At 42.8% G+C, this 16162-nt stretch overlaps 1 protein-coding gene across 1 annotated transcript in view; it reads left to right on the plus strand.

Moving 5' to 3' along the window:
- The window catches only part of SYN3 (synapsin III), a 404870-nt gene that overhangs the window by 106671 nt on the left and 282037 nt on the right, over positions 1 to 16162 (plus strand). Inside the window, exon 5 of the mRNA XM_054696079.1 lies at positions 11339 to 11430. Coding sequence (XP_054552054.1) covers positions 11339 to 11430 — 92 coding nt within the window. The remainder of the gene's footprint in view (positions 1 to 11338; positions 11431 to 16162) is intronic.

Genomic DNA, 16162 nt, shown 5'->3' on the forward strand with positions numbered 1-16162 from the left:
AGCAGGCCTGCCTGCTCCTGTCACCGCACCTTAGCTCTGGACATGGGAATGCACGAGGGTGCTTTTCCCTAATGCTTCCCTGTGGGAGGCCCCGTTTGGGGATTTGGTCCCTGTGGGCTCTGAGCCCTCTCTGGCCCTGCTGTCTTTAAAGTCCTGAGGAAGAGAATGAGCATCGAGGGCAAGAGCTTGACCTTTAGACATACAAGTCCCTATTGAGGGAAAGGAATCTGGAAATGACTCTTTAGCAAGGAGGGAAGCGGCCCTATGGCTTCCCCTGTCCTGAGTCCGGCCTTCATTTGCTGGTATTTTAGAGGACTTTGGAAGGGTGATCAGTTCATCCCTAGCTACTTTAAATGCTTGGAGCAGAAGTCTATGGGGACTTCAAATCAACCTCAGGAAGAGAAATTAGCTGGGTCTGGTCTCAGAACTCCCAAAGCCTGCTCCAAAATAAACACATAAGCTGTGCCGGCAGGGAAAAGCTTGGACCTTTTTTCTCCTGCATTTTAGAAACTCCATGTGTGCATTATTTTAAAGAGGCGCCAGCACACGAGGCCCTTTTAAGAAGATTGAAAACAGATGGGGCCTTAGGCGGTTCAGTAGCTCTCAGAAACTACCCCGGGAAGTGCTAAGCCATCTTGTGTCCAGGCGACATTCATTTTCTTCTCAAAGCCCATGTCTGGCCAGCCTCTCATTCCCACGGAGCACGAGTCTGCTTCCTGCATCAGGTGTATCCGCCAGGGAAAGGAAATATCTCTTTTCACCGCCTTTGCCCATGTTTGCATTTACTTAACCCTTTGGCAGGTCAGGAGAAGGGAGGATCATGGAGACCTGATGTTTCTGGAGCTGGAAGCATGAGTCTGAGTTCCTTTCTGTAACTGAGTCATGACCTTCCACAGCTCACATCTCCCAAAGGTACCACATCTCACTCTGAGTTATAACCGGCATCCTTCCTGATGCCACAGGCACTGCAAAGCTAGACTACTCTGGCCTTCTGTCTGTCATGTGGACGCCAGTTCAGTCATGTGATCCATTCCTGCCAACCTTCTCACTGTTCCTTAGAATCAAGCAACAGAAAATCAGGAGTGTGGGGGAGGATGTGGAGACATCAGGACTCTTGTGCCTTGCTGGTAGCTACGCAAAATGGTGCAGCCACTTTGAAAAATTTGCAAATCAAGTCTGGCAGTTCCTGAAAAAATGAAGGCTAGAATTACTGTATGACCAAGCCACTCCATCTGTGGGTGAGGACCTAAAAGAATTGAAAGCAGAGACTCGAATAGAAATGTGTAAACTGTGAAGATATTGGCAAGCACTTCACCTTTATAACAAGATTGCTCACAATAGCCAAAAGGTAGAAGTAGCCCAAGTGTTCACTAACAGATGAATGGGTCAACAAAATGTGGTCTACCCATACAGTGGAATATTACTCAGTCTTCAAAAAGGAAATTCGGAGACTGACTTCAACAGAAATGATTCCTGAATTCATTATGCTCAGTGAAATAAGTGAGACACGAGAAGACAAATGCTCCTGATTACATTTATATGAGGAACCAAGAGGCAAATTCAGAGGTCCTAGCCTGGTGGATACTAGTGGTAAGCAGGGATGGGAAGTGGGGAGTCTTCTTTAATAGGTAGCGAAGTTTTTGTTGGAAATGACAAACATGTTCTGGAGGTGAGTGGTGGTGATGTTCAAACAACCATGTGAATGGACTTAATTATATACTTAAAAATGACAAATTTTATGTTGGGTTTACTTAACACAATGAAAACGACTACAAAAAACTCAAGCAAACACACCCCCAGGCCTTTGGTCTTGCTGTTTTGTGAAGAACTGTAGGGTAAATCGAAGTGATCATTTTTTTTCAGCCCTACTGCCATTAGCGTCTGTAATCAACACCTGTGGTCTTACACGTCTGCCTGATGGCGGCGCTTGGCGTGTGGCGTGGGTGTGCGTGAGTGGGCGCACCTGAGTCTGGAAGCAGAGCATATAAGGGCGGGGTCACAGAGACACAGAGCAAAGAAGAGAGCGTGGCAGCAGAGGCATGAGTGGCAGAGGACCCAGCAGCAGAGTGAGTGGAAACCAGTGGAGACCATGAGAGAATGCCCGAGAGCCCAGAAAGAGTGAAGATTTGCGGGAGTTAGGAGGCCTGCCAGCCACCTGGCCCTCCGGCCCCCCTGCCTGCCCTGCACCTGGTTGCCTCACTACCAATGGTGTAGAAAGAGGATTAAAAAGCGAGGGCTCCAGGATTCCTCTACCCGTCTGCCCGGATCACAGAAAACCTGCTGTGCCTGCTGGCACTGCAGGAACTCACTTCCTCCAGGTAACACTCAACTCCTCCTCACTGCCTCCAGGTCCCTTGTGCAAATGTCACCTCCTCAGAGATGCTTAACCACACTCTGAGCTATACGCCCATCCCCCACGCCTGCACACATCTCTCAATGTGCCACTTCCCTGCTTCGTTCTTCCAGCATTTAGCCCTGAGTGCTCAAGCTGCTGGTCTTTCTGAAGTACCTAGTCCCAGACCTTAGATGCACGGAGACCTTAGGGTCTCCATGTCTGAAGTTCAAACCTAGCCATGTTTCTGCAGGGCCCAGCTGTTCTCATATGCACCCTGGGGGTGCAGCTTGCATTAAATCTTCTCATGATTTTTTAATGGGCAGCATCAAAACGCTGCATGCGCCCAGCATGTGCCGACAGTCTTACTGAGCCACAGTGGCCGGAGGCCTGGGTCTCCACTGAGATGCCCAGCACTGCTGTGGAGCAGGCTTCCTCCTCTGGAATGGATCATTAAGTGAGTCTGTGCACCTTTCAGGCCTCTTTTGTCTGCAAGGTGAGTCTCCCTGGTGGAAAGAGGTTAGGTCCGAAATGTGAGCCAAGGAGTTACTTGAACCCACCTGGCCCTTGGAACGAAACACACGGCCAGTTCAGGAAAATTGACAGGAAATACATCCTGTAGACAGTGGGCCTTGGGCCACCTGCCAAGTGTTTGCCAGCGGCGGGGCACCTGGAAGAGGCAGAGTGGTGAAAGGGGGCAGGGGCCCGTGGGCTTTGCTGACAGACCTGCCAGCTGAGGTGCAGAGGACCTGGGGAAGTATAAAAAGGAGGCCAGCCACAGGCACAGGCAATGCCTGAGGCCTGCCTGGTGGCATCGAACCCAGGTCAGCTCACATAAGCCACGAGGTGCAATGTGAAGGGTTGCTGGGTTGGGGTTCCCGCTGATGCAATTACAGGGGTGTGGTTTTGAGCAAAGTCACTGACTCACTGGGCCTCACTTTTAACATCTGCAAAATGGACTTTTGTTCATTTTGAACAAAATGAGCACTTGTGCTGTACACCAGGTGCTGGGATAGAGCTGTGAACAAAACAGACAAAATGCCTGCCCCTTGCCACCTCCCGGAGCTTCTGTCCTAGTGAGAGACGATTAAATATTTGATTGGGATGGACTATAAATATTAATGCCAGATGGGTCCCCAAGCCTGAGAACCGAGCAAGGAAATGAACCGGGAATACAGCACGTGCTTTGCAGGGAATCACCTGGGCGGCTGGGTGGGGGTGGGGTGGGGTAGTGAGCAGAGGTGAGTGGCGGGAAGAAGCCGCCATGCTGTCTGCTCAGGAATTGCTTATGCCTGGGATTTTGGGGCCTAGAGCTTGGTCAGTCTGTTTGACAGTGGAAAGAAGGTCGGGGTGGCCATGGCAGAGTGAGTCGGAACTGGAGGTAGAGGGCATGGTGAGAAGTAGTGTCACGCAGACTGTCAGGGTCTAAATCATGTGGCATGATATTGGCCATGTAGGACTTAGCTTTTCTATATTTATTATTGTTATTATTGCCTTTGCTCTTTATCCTTTTATGAGTCTCTTAGATTCTATGAGACTTTCTGTGAAAGAAGTTTAAGATGTGAAGGTCACAGTGCCTGTAGAATCCTGATATTTTTAAGGAATTGGTTAATGACACAGTTTCATTCCCAGGGATAAACATAATAATCTGTGAGGGATTAGGGTGGAATTTTGATGATAACTTGCCACATGACTCAGAAATGCCCTAATCCTATTTTGACAATCACTACCACCCCTATTCCAGGTTCCTAAGGTAGCAGGAAATGCAAGGAGAGACAGCCAATGAGAGTCAAAATACCATTGAGTGTTAGTGGCCGAGGTCTACCAAGGTAGGCCTGTGCTCTGCGGTCCCACCCCTCAACTGAGGCTCTAGACTGAAGCAGTGCAGACTCTTACCCTCTTTTAAGGCAAAATCTCACTTGTGAGTGGTACTTCCTAAATACATTTTTGTTGTTACTAAATCATTCCACACAACTGTGGAAAACAGAGCAAAACATCTGGCTGTGGGTTCCTATGAGCTAGCTATTAGCTGGCCACTCATGGGCAACTGTGACCTCTTTGCTATCTACAAATCACAGCAGAATATTCTTTGACTACCTAGAATATAGGTCATATCACGAGGCAGGCCCAGGGATGCCTAGGCCGCTGTTGACCTGATTACGTGACTATCTACATGGTAGTCTCGGGGTAACTCTGCCTGTGATTGTTATCACAGCAAATACTTTGTTGATGCAAATGGCTCTTGATGCATGATCACGATGTCCCCTGTGCCTCCTAAAAATTTGTCCCCTATTCCTACCCACCCTCCAGGCTTTATTTCTCATACCATTGTTGCATGATCAGCTTTTACTAGCCTTTGTGCTTTCATTAAGTGGCTCAAGAACTTCTGTTCAAATAGCAGAGTCTTGCCTTGCAAACCTGCTCCACAACTGCTGCGTTCCTCATTGCATTCCCCCTGCAAAGTGGCAACAAAATTCCTGTCACAACATCTGGCCATTTGGGAATCAGAATTTACTACCAACTCAAGGGAGAGACAGTGACAGAGAGATGATGGGTACTGAGGTCAGAGTCTTTGAGGAGCTACAGGCCAGAGAGGAAGTTAACACAATGACCACCCAGAGCAGCGGACACTCAGATGCAGAGAAGAAGCCAGAATCACCTGTGGTTGCCTGGCTTTTCAGCCAAGCAGTGGCCCTGCCCACTGTTAGTAGTGGCATGATGTCCCCACTAGTTGATTAATAGTTCTTCTGATTGAGGTGCAGCAAGAAAGGTCAAAGAATAGGCAGAGGTTCAGAACTTGTCTATCATTAGAAGAGGTATTAGAGGCTGCCCACCTTCTCCTGTGAGCTGCTTCATTCTCTCTCTCTCTTTCTCTCTCTCTTGCTCTCTCTCTCTCTCTTGCTCTCTCTCTCTCTCTGCAAAATATATGGACTATAGAAAGCCATGTAAAGGGGCACACTGAGGGTTTAAGGGTACAATCTGGACAAGATAGGTCTTCATTAACTGACAGGAATTTCCAGTATCTTATCAGCTACCCTTGGATTCCAGAACAATCTGTCTGCCAGCTTCTTGCCTTTCTCAAGAACTCTGGACAACATCTCTTTGTGTTGAAATCCTCCTGCACAGTCAAGGCTGATAGCTGCTACCTCCACATTCCCACACATTCTTGATTTCTTGTGTACATTCCACTCAGTCCTCCAATGCCAAGTCCCCATTTCAGTTTCTTTCCCATTGATCTATTGGCCTAATGGCATCCTCCAACTTATTATCAGAATGATGATTGTAATTGCCATTGTCTATTCTGTCATCAGCATTATCATCATCGCAAATGCAATTATTAGGAAATAAACATGAAAAGCCCATGTTTTCAGTAACATCTGCCTAGCATTTCATCCTTACCAGGTGCCAGTTCCAATGAGGATGCAGCCTACAGGGAAACTGAACCCTACAGGAAAAACCCTACAGGAAACTGAACATGTTCCATCCTTTTTCTGTGTGTGTTCTTGGAACTGGACATGAGTTTAATCATAAACGGGTACTTACATCTCCCCCACTTTTGACCACTTCAATTTTTTTTTTATGTTTTCCCCCATCCTCATTTTGTGATTTCAATTACACATATATTTGATGGTTTGGTATTGTGCTGTAACTACTGAAGTTCTTTTATCCTTTCAGTATATTTGTTCCTGGGCTTCATTTAATATAGTTGGTATTGCTTTGTCTTCAAGTTCACTAGTATTTTCTTCTGCAGTGTCTAATCATGCATGACACTTCCCATTTCAGATATTACATTTCTATCTCAAGAAATCCTATTTTCCATTTTTTAATTTTTCCATTTCTTTCCTCTTTTTTTCCCTCCAGTTGTTTTATCTTCAGTTTTTGCTCTTCCTACCATTCTTATTTCTGGACCTGTTCTTAGTCATTAATTTCTCCTTATTATGGGTCATAATTTCCTGCTTCCTTGCATGCTTGATGATCTATCATCAAATATCCTAAATTTTACATAGAGAATTTTATGCTAGTCTTTGTAATATGTACTCCTTTAAATAATGTACTTTGTTTTGGGATGAAATAATGTTTATTGGAATAAACTTGATACCTTCAGGGCATGCTTTTAATTTTTTCTTAGGACAGATCCAGAGACAGTGATTAATCATTCCAATCTGTCTGGGCTAAGGAGCTCCTCCCTACATGAAACTTTCAGTTAAAAGCCAGACTGGGGGGATTTCTGGGAAGATGGACTTTCAGTTTGAAAACCAGGAGGGCTCCAAGCAAAGTTACACAGATTGTTCCTCCTAGATCCAGAGCATGCTGTAGTCCAGGGATAATTCGATTCCACTACCAAATTTTGAGGATCCTGTTCATTTTATAAAATCTTTATAGTCCAGTTGGTGAAAGTACGAATTACTCTCAATCCTTTGCATGCTTTGGAGATTGTTGAGTCTACTGTTCACTGACAGTTCTTTCCTTCACCTTGAGTAGCTTCTTTTCATATGTGCTCAGATTAGTACTCAAAGACTTGCAGATCCCCCTGGAGGTCTTTTTCTGTGCTGTTGCATCCTATTTACACTCTGTCCTGCAAATTCTAGCCACCTTGACCTCCCTGAACTCTAATATCTGGCTCCTTAGCTCAGTGAGATGGTTGAGCTCTCTTGGCATTTGCCCATGTTGCTCTTTGCCTGGATACTGCCTCCAGGCAGTAAGCTGGGGTAATCATAGTGATAATTTTGTTTGTTTCTTTCTTGCAGAAATCATAGTTCTGCAATGCCTTGTCCATGTCTGAAAACTATTACTTAATATATTTTGTCTGGTTTTCTAGTTGTTTAAGATGAGAATGTAAATACAGTCCTGTAATTTCACTGTAGACATAAGCAGACACAACCTTTATATTATCCTTCAATTTTCTAAAATTTATGTTATAGTTGAAAGGGTCGCTTATTCTCTGGTTATATCATTATTATGCATTCCATTTATTCTTACTGAGAAAATGAAATATTTGAAATTAATAATGGCAACTGATTTTATGAAGATGCTCTTCTGTGTTCTATTATTAGGTATTTAATGTGCAGTATCTTGACCCTTTCAAACCTTAAAAAACAGATGTTATTGATATTATCATCTCCATCTTAGAGATGTCAAAACTGAGAACTGAGCTTTAAAGCAGTTAGTAACTTCACGACATCCATCAGCTAGTATATCGAACAGCTTATATTTGAGTGTGTAGCATTTAAAAAGACATCACATTCAAAAGAGTTGGGGCCAAGATGTTTTTGACGTCAAATGATTAACTTATGCAGAAAACCTAAGTGACTTCGAAAGCAGGGTTTTAAAATACAGGTGAATAGCCAGTGTATTTCTCTGTGTGTGTGTGTGTGTGTGTGTGTGTGTGTGTGTGTGTGTGTAGAAAGAGAGAGAGAGTGAGAAAGAATGAATGTGTGTACAAATATGTATACTTATGTGCATACATGTTTGTGTTTGGTGAACTGGATAAAGGAACCCTACCTAACCACATCAGTCTTCTTTGAACCCTGGCACATTTGCGTGCAGTATTGAAATTCCATTCAATTCCCAAAAGTATGTTATTAGTTTCCTAGGAGTGTTGCAATAAATTAGTGCAAACTTGGCAGCTTAAAACAACAGAAATTTATTATCTCATAGTTTTGGAGGCCAGAAATATGAAATCAAGGTATTGCCCAATCTGTACACCCTTTGAAGATTTTAGGGGACAGATCCTTTCCTGCCTCTTCCAGCTTCTAGTGTCTTCTGGTGTTCCTTGGCTTTTGTCAGTGTAATTCCAATCTCTTCTCCATCACCCCTGTCTCTTTCTGTCTCCCCTTCTCTTTTATCAGGACTTACTGTCGCATTTAGGGCTTTCCCTAATCCAGGATGATATCATCGTTAGATCCTTAATTGCATCTGCAAATACCCTGTTTACAAAGACAGTCAAATTTGCAGGTGTCTGGAGTTAGGACGTGATGTATCTTTGGGGGAGACACACTTCAAACCACTGCAGTTTAATGAGAACTCAATAATGACAGCTCTTTAAGATTCTAGGAAGGTTATCATGAAAGAGAAGTGACTTGGACACTTCTGAGTTCATTTTCATGATGAAGTTTTTGAAAGTTAAACACAGGGGTGTCTTTGCTTTGCCACCCCAGTTCTCTTTGCTTGATCTACAGAAACTTACTAACCCTATAACTTAGGCCTTTACCCCCTCTAATTATTCATGAACCATGATTGGGAAGTGATTCTCCACATCCTGATCTGAACAAGATGAACTTGTAACTCCTAGATCCAAGCCTGGGGGTGCCTTCTTATCTACATGCCACCTCTCTTTCCATTGGGGCAGCAACACAGCCCCCAGGGCTTCCTCACCTTTGGTTAGAGATTTTACCATCCAAGAGTCTGGATCGCCCCCTTTCTTCATCTATTTGGGGTCCAGAAACTTGCTGTGTTGCAACTTTCTCCTAATTTCTTTTTCACTTTACACTCCAGCAGCAGCTTTTCCTGCTAATTCTTCTTTGTAACCTCGCCAATGAAGTATCTTAAACATGATGGGACTGAACTTTTAAGGTGTTAGACTTAATAACTAGGTCATTACCACTATTTACTAACCTGGACTCATTAACAGGGCTCTTTTTCATTTCACCTTGCCACAGCATAATGAGGTTATTAATTAGAGCAAGACATAAGCACTCTGGGTTTGTTTTAATGCCATCTGGGGAAATGGCTAGGCCTTTGGTCATAATTCCTGTTAAATGATTCCAAGGGGATGCATTTAAATCAATGCAAAATTACATTTCCCTTCAATGTAAACTTGTTTTTCTCTTTAAATAGTTTTTTTAGATTCCTAAATTCCCAGTTGTAATCCACCTAATGCCTTATTCAACTAAGCAGTTGGGGGGAGGCGAGGGGAGGGGGTCATGTGCAACAGTTTAAAGCACAGGCAGGAGCCAGACTGCCTGGGTTTCGATCCTACCTCTCTCCTTACTGTGTGATGGTGGACACATTCTTTAACCTCTCTCTGCCCCAGAGAGAGGCACATGGACAAGTGTGAGGATTAAATGAATTCACACAGAAAATGCTTAGGACAGCAGCTGGCAGGCAGTGGTTATTTCATACATGTGAGTTGCTACTTTTTTACTGATTAAATCCAAAGAAATAACTTTAGCATCTACTGTGTATAAGACACAGTAGGGTACTATGAACTTTTTTAGGATGGGGTTATAGGCTGAATTGCACCTTTCTATGCATTAAAGCCCTAACCCCCAGTACGTCAGAATGTGACTTTATTTGGAAGAAGGATCTTTATAGAGCTAAGCCAGTTAAAGTTGGGTCATTAGAGTGGGTCCTAATCCAGCATGAATGGTGTCTGTAGGGTAAGTGAAAAAGTATCAGGCTTTTCTGCCCTCCCGCCATCAGGATGGATGATGGATCCTTGTGGTCCTGAATGCATGCCTGATGGCGGGCACCTGGAGTAGAGTGTGGGCACGCGTAAGTGGATACACCTGTGCTGAGAGACTGGGCTTATAAGGGTGGTGTCACGGGGACGCCAGCAGAACAAACCATGAGAGAAGCAGAGAGAACGTGAGAGAACGCCAGAGAGCCCAGACAGAGTGAAGACTTGCTAGGGGCTGGGAGGCCTGCCAGCCTCCTGGCCCCCCAGAACCCCTGCCTGCCTTGTACCTGGCAAATCCCAATAAAAGCCTGAAAAGCCACTGAGGGCTCTCCTCCTTTGCTCCGTCTGCTCAGATCATAGAGATCTTGCCCTGTGGCCATCCTGCCGCTACAGTGTCCTTAGAAGAAGGGTAACTTTGGCTACAGAGACACACACACAGGATGGTATGAAGAGACAGAGAAGAGGCCATTTACAAGCCAAGGAGAGACAGTCCTTCTCATAACCTACCAACCCCTTGATTTTGGACTTCTAGCCACCAGCACTTGAGAAAACAGTATTTTGCTGTTTAAGCCACCTAGTGGTGGTGCTTTGTGATAGCAAACCTAGGAAATGACTACAGATGTTTATCACATGGAATCCATATCCCCAGTACGCATATAACCTGGTGGGAGGGGTGTATTCCATACGATTCTGATCACAAGCACATGAACTTCACTAAAGCTTGCGTAAACAAATAAGCAAACAGAGAGATGAACTTTAAGAATATAGAGGAGGCATAAAATCCAAAGGCAGGATCGTCATCGGCACACAAACATCAAGAGAACTTCCCTTCTCTTGCCTCTGCCTACCCCTTTGGTGATTATCTTCACCCTTTCCCTCCTCTTCCTGCTTCTCTCTTCTCTCTCTCCACCCTGTTTTCTGTGATCCCGCAATCCAGATGGGTGAAAACATGGTACCCAATTATACCCATGTTTGTGTATTAATGATATAGCCACCTAGAAAGAAATTGCGTGAATCACTCAGCAGTTCCAAATCCTCATGGAAAGACATCTTATTTCTCCACGCCGGCTCAGGTGCTAACCCCATCAACTGTGGGAAGCAATACCTCAGTGCACAAACATGGTGCTTCTACTGTAACCATATGGATGGAGTGAGGAGACGGCCCAGATAGCAGATAGCCCAAAGATTCCCTTAACAGAGATACAGGATTGCGTAACTACGATGTTGTACTACCACTTTGTGAAGCTGAAGAAATGTGGAGGAAATGCTATATTCCACAGCATTTTGCTTCATATAGTCAGGGAGCAAGAGTTGCTGCTTCTTCCTTCAAGGAGGCAGAAATCAGCAGTGGTTAAAAGCACAGGCCCTTAAATCAGAGATGTGTGTATTTCAATCCACCTTTGCCATTTATTAATTATGTGACTTTGGACATGTCACCATGCACCTCGGCTTCCTTGCCTTTCAAAAAGAGAAATATTACCAACTTCCTAAATTTCAGATGAGGTATAATTGTGTATCGGGCACATTTATAAGCACTCAGTAAATGTTAGTCCTTGTTAGTCTCATTGGTGTTTGGCTAATTCTTTTGGTTTTGCTTTCACCTTCAGGCTGAATTCTCTGAATTGAATCTGGCTGCCTATGTTACTGGGGGCTGCATGGTGGACATGCAAGTTGTGAGAAATGGGACGAAGGTTGTAAGGTAAGGAGGACTGAGATCCCAAAAGCTTCACTTGAGACGTGTATCAGACACTCACATGGTCAAACCCTCTCTCTACTGCTTTTGATCTAACTCCTGAACTGCATAGACTTGCGTGTACAGAATGTCTGCTTCCAGAGTTATCACTGGGAAGGGAAGGACTATGGCACAGATACTATGGGGAGGCAATCGTGGTTCATCCCAGCATGAACCCATGGAGAGAAAAGACTCGGGTTCTGTATCTGGCTTTGCGTGTCTGCTCAGAGCTGCTGTTTGGTCTCTCTCTTCCTCTGTCTGTCCTGGGCAGCATGGTGACAGAGCTCTGAAGTAGGAGGTATGTTTGTGCATGCACCCCACTTATTCTGAACTGCTGTATAAGTGGTTGTTAGGATGGACTGCATCCTGGCAATGTGTTTAGAGAATCCCTCTAGGAATCAAACCTAGAAGTACTGCATGTAATATTTTGCAAAAAAAAAAAAAATCTGTTTATAATTACTGTGGGCTGAGCTGGGAGGGAAATAAGGGGATTCATCAAATATCAGAAATGACAAGTACAAATTCACAGGAGAGAGAAAAAAGTGTATAAATACATCTCTTTCTAGTTAAGTACTCATAAATGGTGCAGACCAGGCTTTGTAAGCATTTGGTTGAGGGAAGATAGAATGCAGATTTGGGGTAACAGAAAACAGGAAACACTTTGAGGAAAAGGTAACATTTGTTTGGAGCCTGTCAAATTGTAGTATGTGGGCATTCTGTGTATTTTGAGCATAGGAGACAGGTTTTACAAATGCAAACAGGCATGTTTGGGAAATTATGATAATTGAATTAATCCAGTCAGCATTTTTAAAATGCCAGCCATGTGCCAAGAGAGAAATTGCATAACATCCTATTTCTAATAATGGGTTAGATTATTTGGACCAGATCTTCCACAGAAGACAATGTGAAAACTTGTTTTATATGATGATAACCTAAAAGTCATCAAAGAGTTAGCATAACAGTAAGACAGTATTACGAAAAGAATGGTGAGGAAATGGAAACACAAAGAGATAAATGAAACCAAAAGCAATCTTTTTCCTGAGAGTACTTGCTACGTCCATAAATTTTGAAAATTGGTTTTGATAGCCCAGTAAGGGAAAGGGAGACAGAAATTAACATCTCAGTTCACTCAGAGTGGGAAATATTCAGTAGATCCTCCCCACAATAAGCTGAGACCCCAATGGAAAACACCTGCACAAGTAGGTGAGCCGTCCTAAGTAATTGAAGTTGAATTGCTGTTCAATTAGCCTTCCAGGAACCTCACACATTAAACCTGGTAATCCCAGGCATGCCATAAATAAAATCAAATCCTAGGTAGAGGAAGATGCCTTCCTCTTAGGTTTAAAATAATTTTTCAAATAATTTCTGTACAATAGCTAGCACATAATCAAAGATAACCAGGCACCAACACCATGAGTGAGAAGAAAGAGGAATGATAGACAAGAGAAGGAGACCCTCAAAGACATCAGGTATTTGGGGCATCCCTGGTGGTGCAAAGGGTTAAGCACCCCCACTGTGAAGCTGTCTGCAGCTTCTGCAGCATGAGTTCGATCCCTGGCCAGCCAGGGAGCAACCCACATGGCGAGGCAGACCTCTCCTGTCCTGCCCGCCACTCCCCTTAGCAGTATATTTCAGTCAGTCTGCCTGTTCTGTTCCCCACTCTCTCTCTGGTGAATCCTCTCATCCCTCACACCTCTGGCCTGTACCCCAGCTCTTGTATGCATAAATAAATAAATCTTTAAAAAAAAAAGACATGACATATTTGAATTACCAGACACAATTTCTAAAAGAAGTAAGTCATACAGATTAAGAGATCTTCAAATCCTATTTGAAGATAACAGAAGGGAATAGGAAAATATAAAAAAAAAATTTAAAAAAATGAAAGCTACAATAACCAAAATTATTGGATGTTGTTTGACAGCAAATTAGATACTATTAAAAGGTATTAATGAAGTGAAAGGTAGAGTTGAAAAAATTATCCTATGGAGAAAAAGACTGGGAATGCAGAAGAGATGGTTAGATTTTGTGAGAAGGTCAAACATTCATTTAATCAGAGCCTCAAAAAAAAAAGAGGGGAAACAAAGAATGGAGAAGAGGCAGAATAGCTGAGGATTTTTCAGAAACATACCAAACTACCAAAACCAGAAGCTCAACAAATTTCAAGCAGAATAAATTTAAAAATTCTACACTAAGCCAGAATAGTGTAATTCTAGAAAGATGAAGAAAAATAAAAAGCAGCCAGAGGAGGGGAGATGGGTGGAAGGCAGATTACTTTGATTGGAGTAACAAACTCATGGTCCATCCACAGGCAGCAGTGATGGAATGGAAATAATTTCATTGTACCTAAAAGAAAATAATTTGCCAACTTATAAACTGCATCCTCAGGGGAACATCTTTTAGCAATGAAGGAAAAAAATAAAAACATTTACAAAAAAGACCCTCACTGACTGCAAAGGATTGTTTTAGGCAAAATGAAAATAAACCTAGAATAACAAAACTACAAGAAGCTATGAGAGGCAAAGGAGGTAATGTTAATAAGCATTGTCTTAAAAAGAAAGGGAGGGGGTGAAATAAAAAAATAAATTTGAGAACTGACAAAAAAGCAATAGAATAAAAATGGCTTAGTGGTTTAAAAAAATATATGAAGGATTAAAATACATGATAGTAAGGTAGCACAGGTTGAGGTTAATGGAATTCGGGTGTTCTGAGGCCCTTGGTTATTGTCAAGGAGAAAAGTAAATGTATTGACTAATAACAGGCTTTGAAAAGTTACAGATGCATGAAGTAGTTTCTAGACAATATTCAGTAAAAAAACAGAATATTCCACTTACAAACTATAAGAAAGATGTGTGGAGAGAGTAAAAAATCTCAGAACAAAAGAAGTAAAGCAAGAAAGGAGAGGCAAAAACCAGCATGACACATAGGTGTTACAGATAAAATAAGATGGCAGATTTAAATCCAAATACATAAACAGGCTAGTGTCTTTCTGAAGGGCTTGTCCAGCTACTCCTGGTTAGTAAGACCCTGAAATTTGTCTATATAAGTTGGTAAATGGCTCTTCCCTGACTGAAAGCCTTCAGTTACCTCATCCCATGAGAGGCATGAGGTCTGGACCGCTCTTTTGTGCCCCGGTTCACCAGCCCCTTCCCTCAATGTCCTTGTTCTTCCATGGTCAGAGAATGCCCAAACATCAAATGCCTGGTTCCCAGGCCCTCTCGTGGTGTCCTGTGAGAACTGCAACCTCCGCAAAGTCCCCTTATTTGCTCAGTATTTATAATGTCATGAATATATAGCTGTAATTATATTAAATATAAATGAGCTAAAAGTTCTAATTTATAAAGCATATACAACAACATTGTTAGAGTAGATTTTTAATAATCCAATTCTATTCTATTCTAAAGACTCATCTGAAACACATGTATATGGAATTAAGGTGTTCTGCGGGGTTATTGTCAAGGAGAAAAGTAAATTTGTTGATATATGTTGTGTAAACACTGGGCAAAGGGAAGTTTTCCAATGTATCTGTGTTAATGTCAAAGGGAAAGAATACTTTCAGATGAAAAGTACCCCATGGGGGCAGGAAATAAGTAATTTTGGTAAAGGATTCATTTATTAAGAAGAGAGCATTCTAAATTTTACGCAATGAATAAAAATGCCTCAAACTCTTTTTTCAAAAATTGGTAAAATTTCAAGGAGAAATAAACAAGTCCACCAATGTGAGCCTTTGAGAAAGGTGCTAGATACATGTATTCATGTTCTTCACCTGGCCCTCATTTGGCACAAAGGAACTGTGAATTATCAAAAATTCAGTGTTTAGGAATTTGTATATGTTCATATTTGGGATTGTTTGTGCTAATGTCCTGCCTCTCCGTGTGGGAAAGGAACTGGATGGTCTTCTTTTGTAATATGCAAAAAATGGGAACATTGATTTTCACATTTGGCTGCATGTGGCAAATGTGTTAGAATCCTGTTGCCCAGACAATAAAAAAAAAAAAAAAAATCAACCATGTTAGAATCTGGGGCAGGAGTTAGGTGTCACTAGCTCTAGTGCTGCCTGAGTGATTCCAATGGGCAACCTGAAGGAGAATCTCTCCAAATAGCTCTCACATTGACCCTGCACTGGGGCTTATGTGGGGTATGTTGTCAGGACAAGAATCACACTGCAAAAACAGACATTCCTAAGAAGATGTGCCATATCTTTCCTGAATTTACAAGTTTTTTGCAAAAATGTTCCAGGCGTGTCTTAAAAAGCTGATCTCCCAGCATCTCGGAATGACAGACTCTGAAGACATCATGTGCCCCCTTCCTACACATGTGCACACTCACACACAGACACTGAGAGATTTAAGTCCTGAACTAGAACCTCAGAATGTAATCTTAATTGGAAATAGGATTGTTGCAAATGTACCTAGTTAAGATGCTGTCATACCAGAGTAGGGTCGGCCCTTAATTCAATATGACTGATGTTCTTACGTGAAGAAGGAAATTTGGACACAGAGGCACAGGGGAAATACCATGTGATGACAGAGGCAAAAAATCGAAGTGATGCTGTAATTCAAGGAATGGCAAGGATTGCCATCAATCACCAGAAGCTAGGAGACAGGCATGAAACAAATTCTCCCTCAGCTCTTCGAAGATATCAATCCTGCTGACACCTTGGTCTCAGACTTCTAGCCTCTGGAAGTATGAATCAACGTCT

Source organism: Talpa occidentalis, unplaced genomic scaffold (genome assembly GCF_014898055.3).
Source record: "Talpa occidentalis isolate TD23 unplaced genomic scaffold, MPIMG_talOcc4v2.1 talOcc4.16, whole genome shotgun sequence".
NCBI lineage: Eukaryota > Metazoa > Chordata > Mammalia > Eulipotyphla > Talpidae > Talpa > Talpa occidentalis.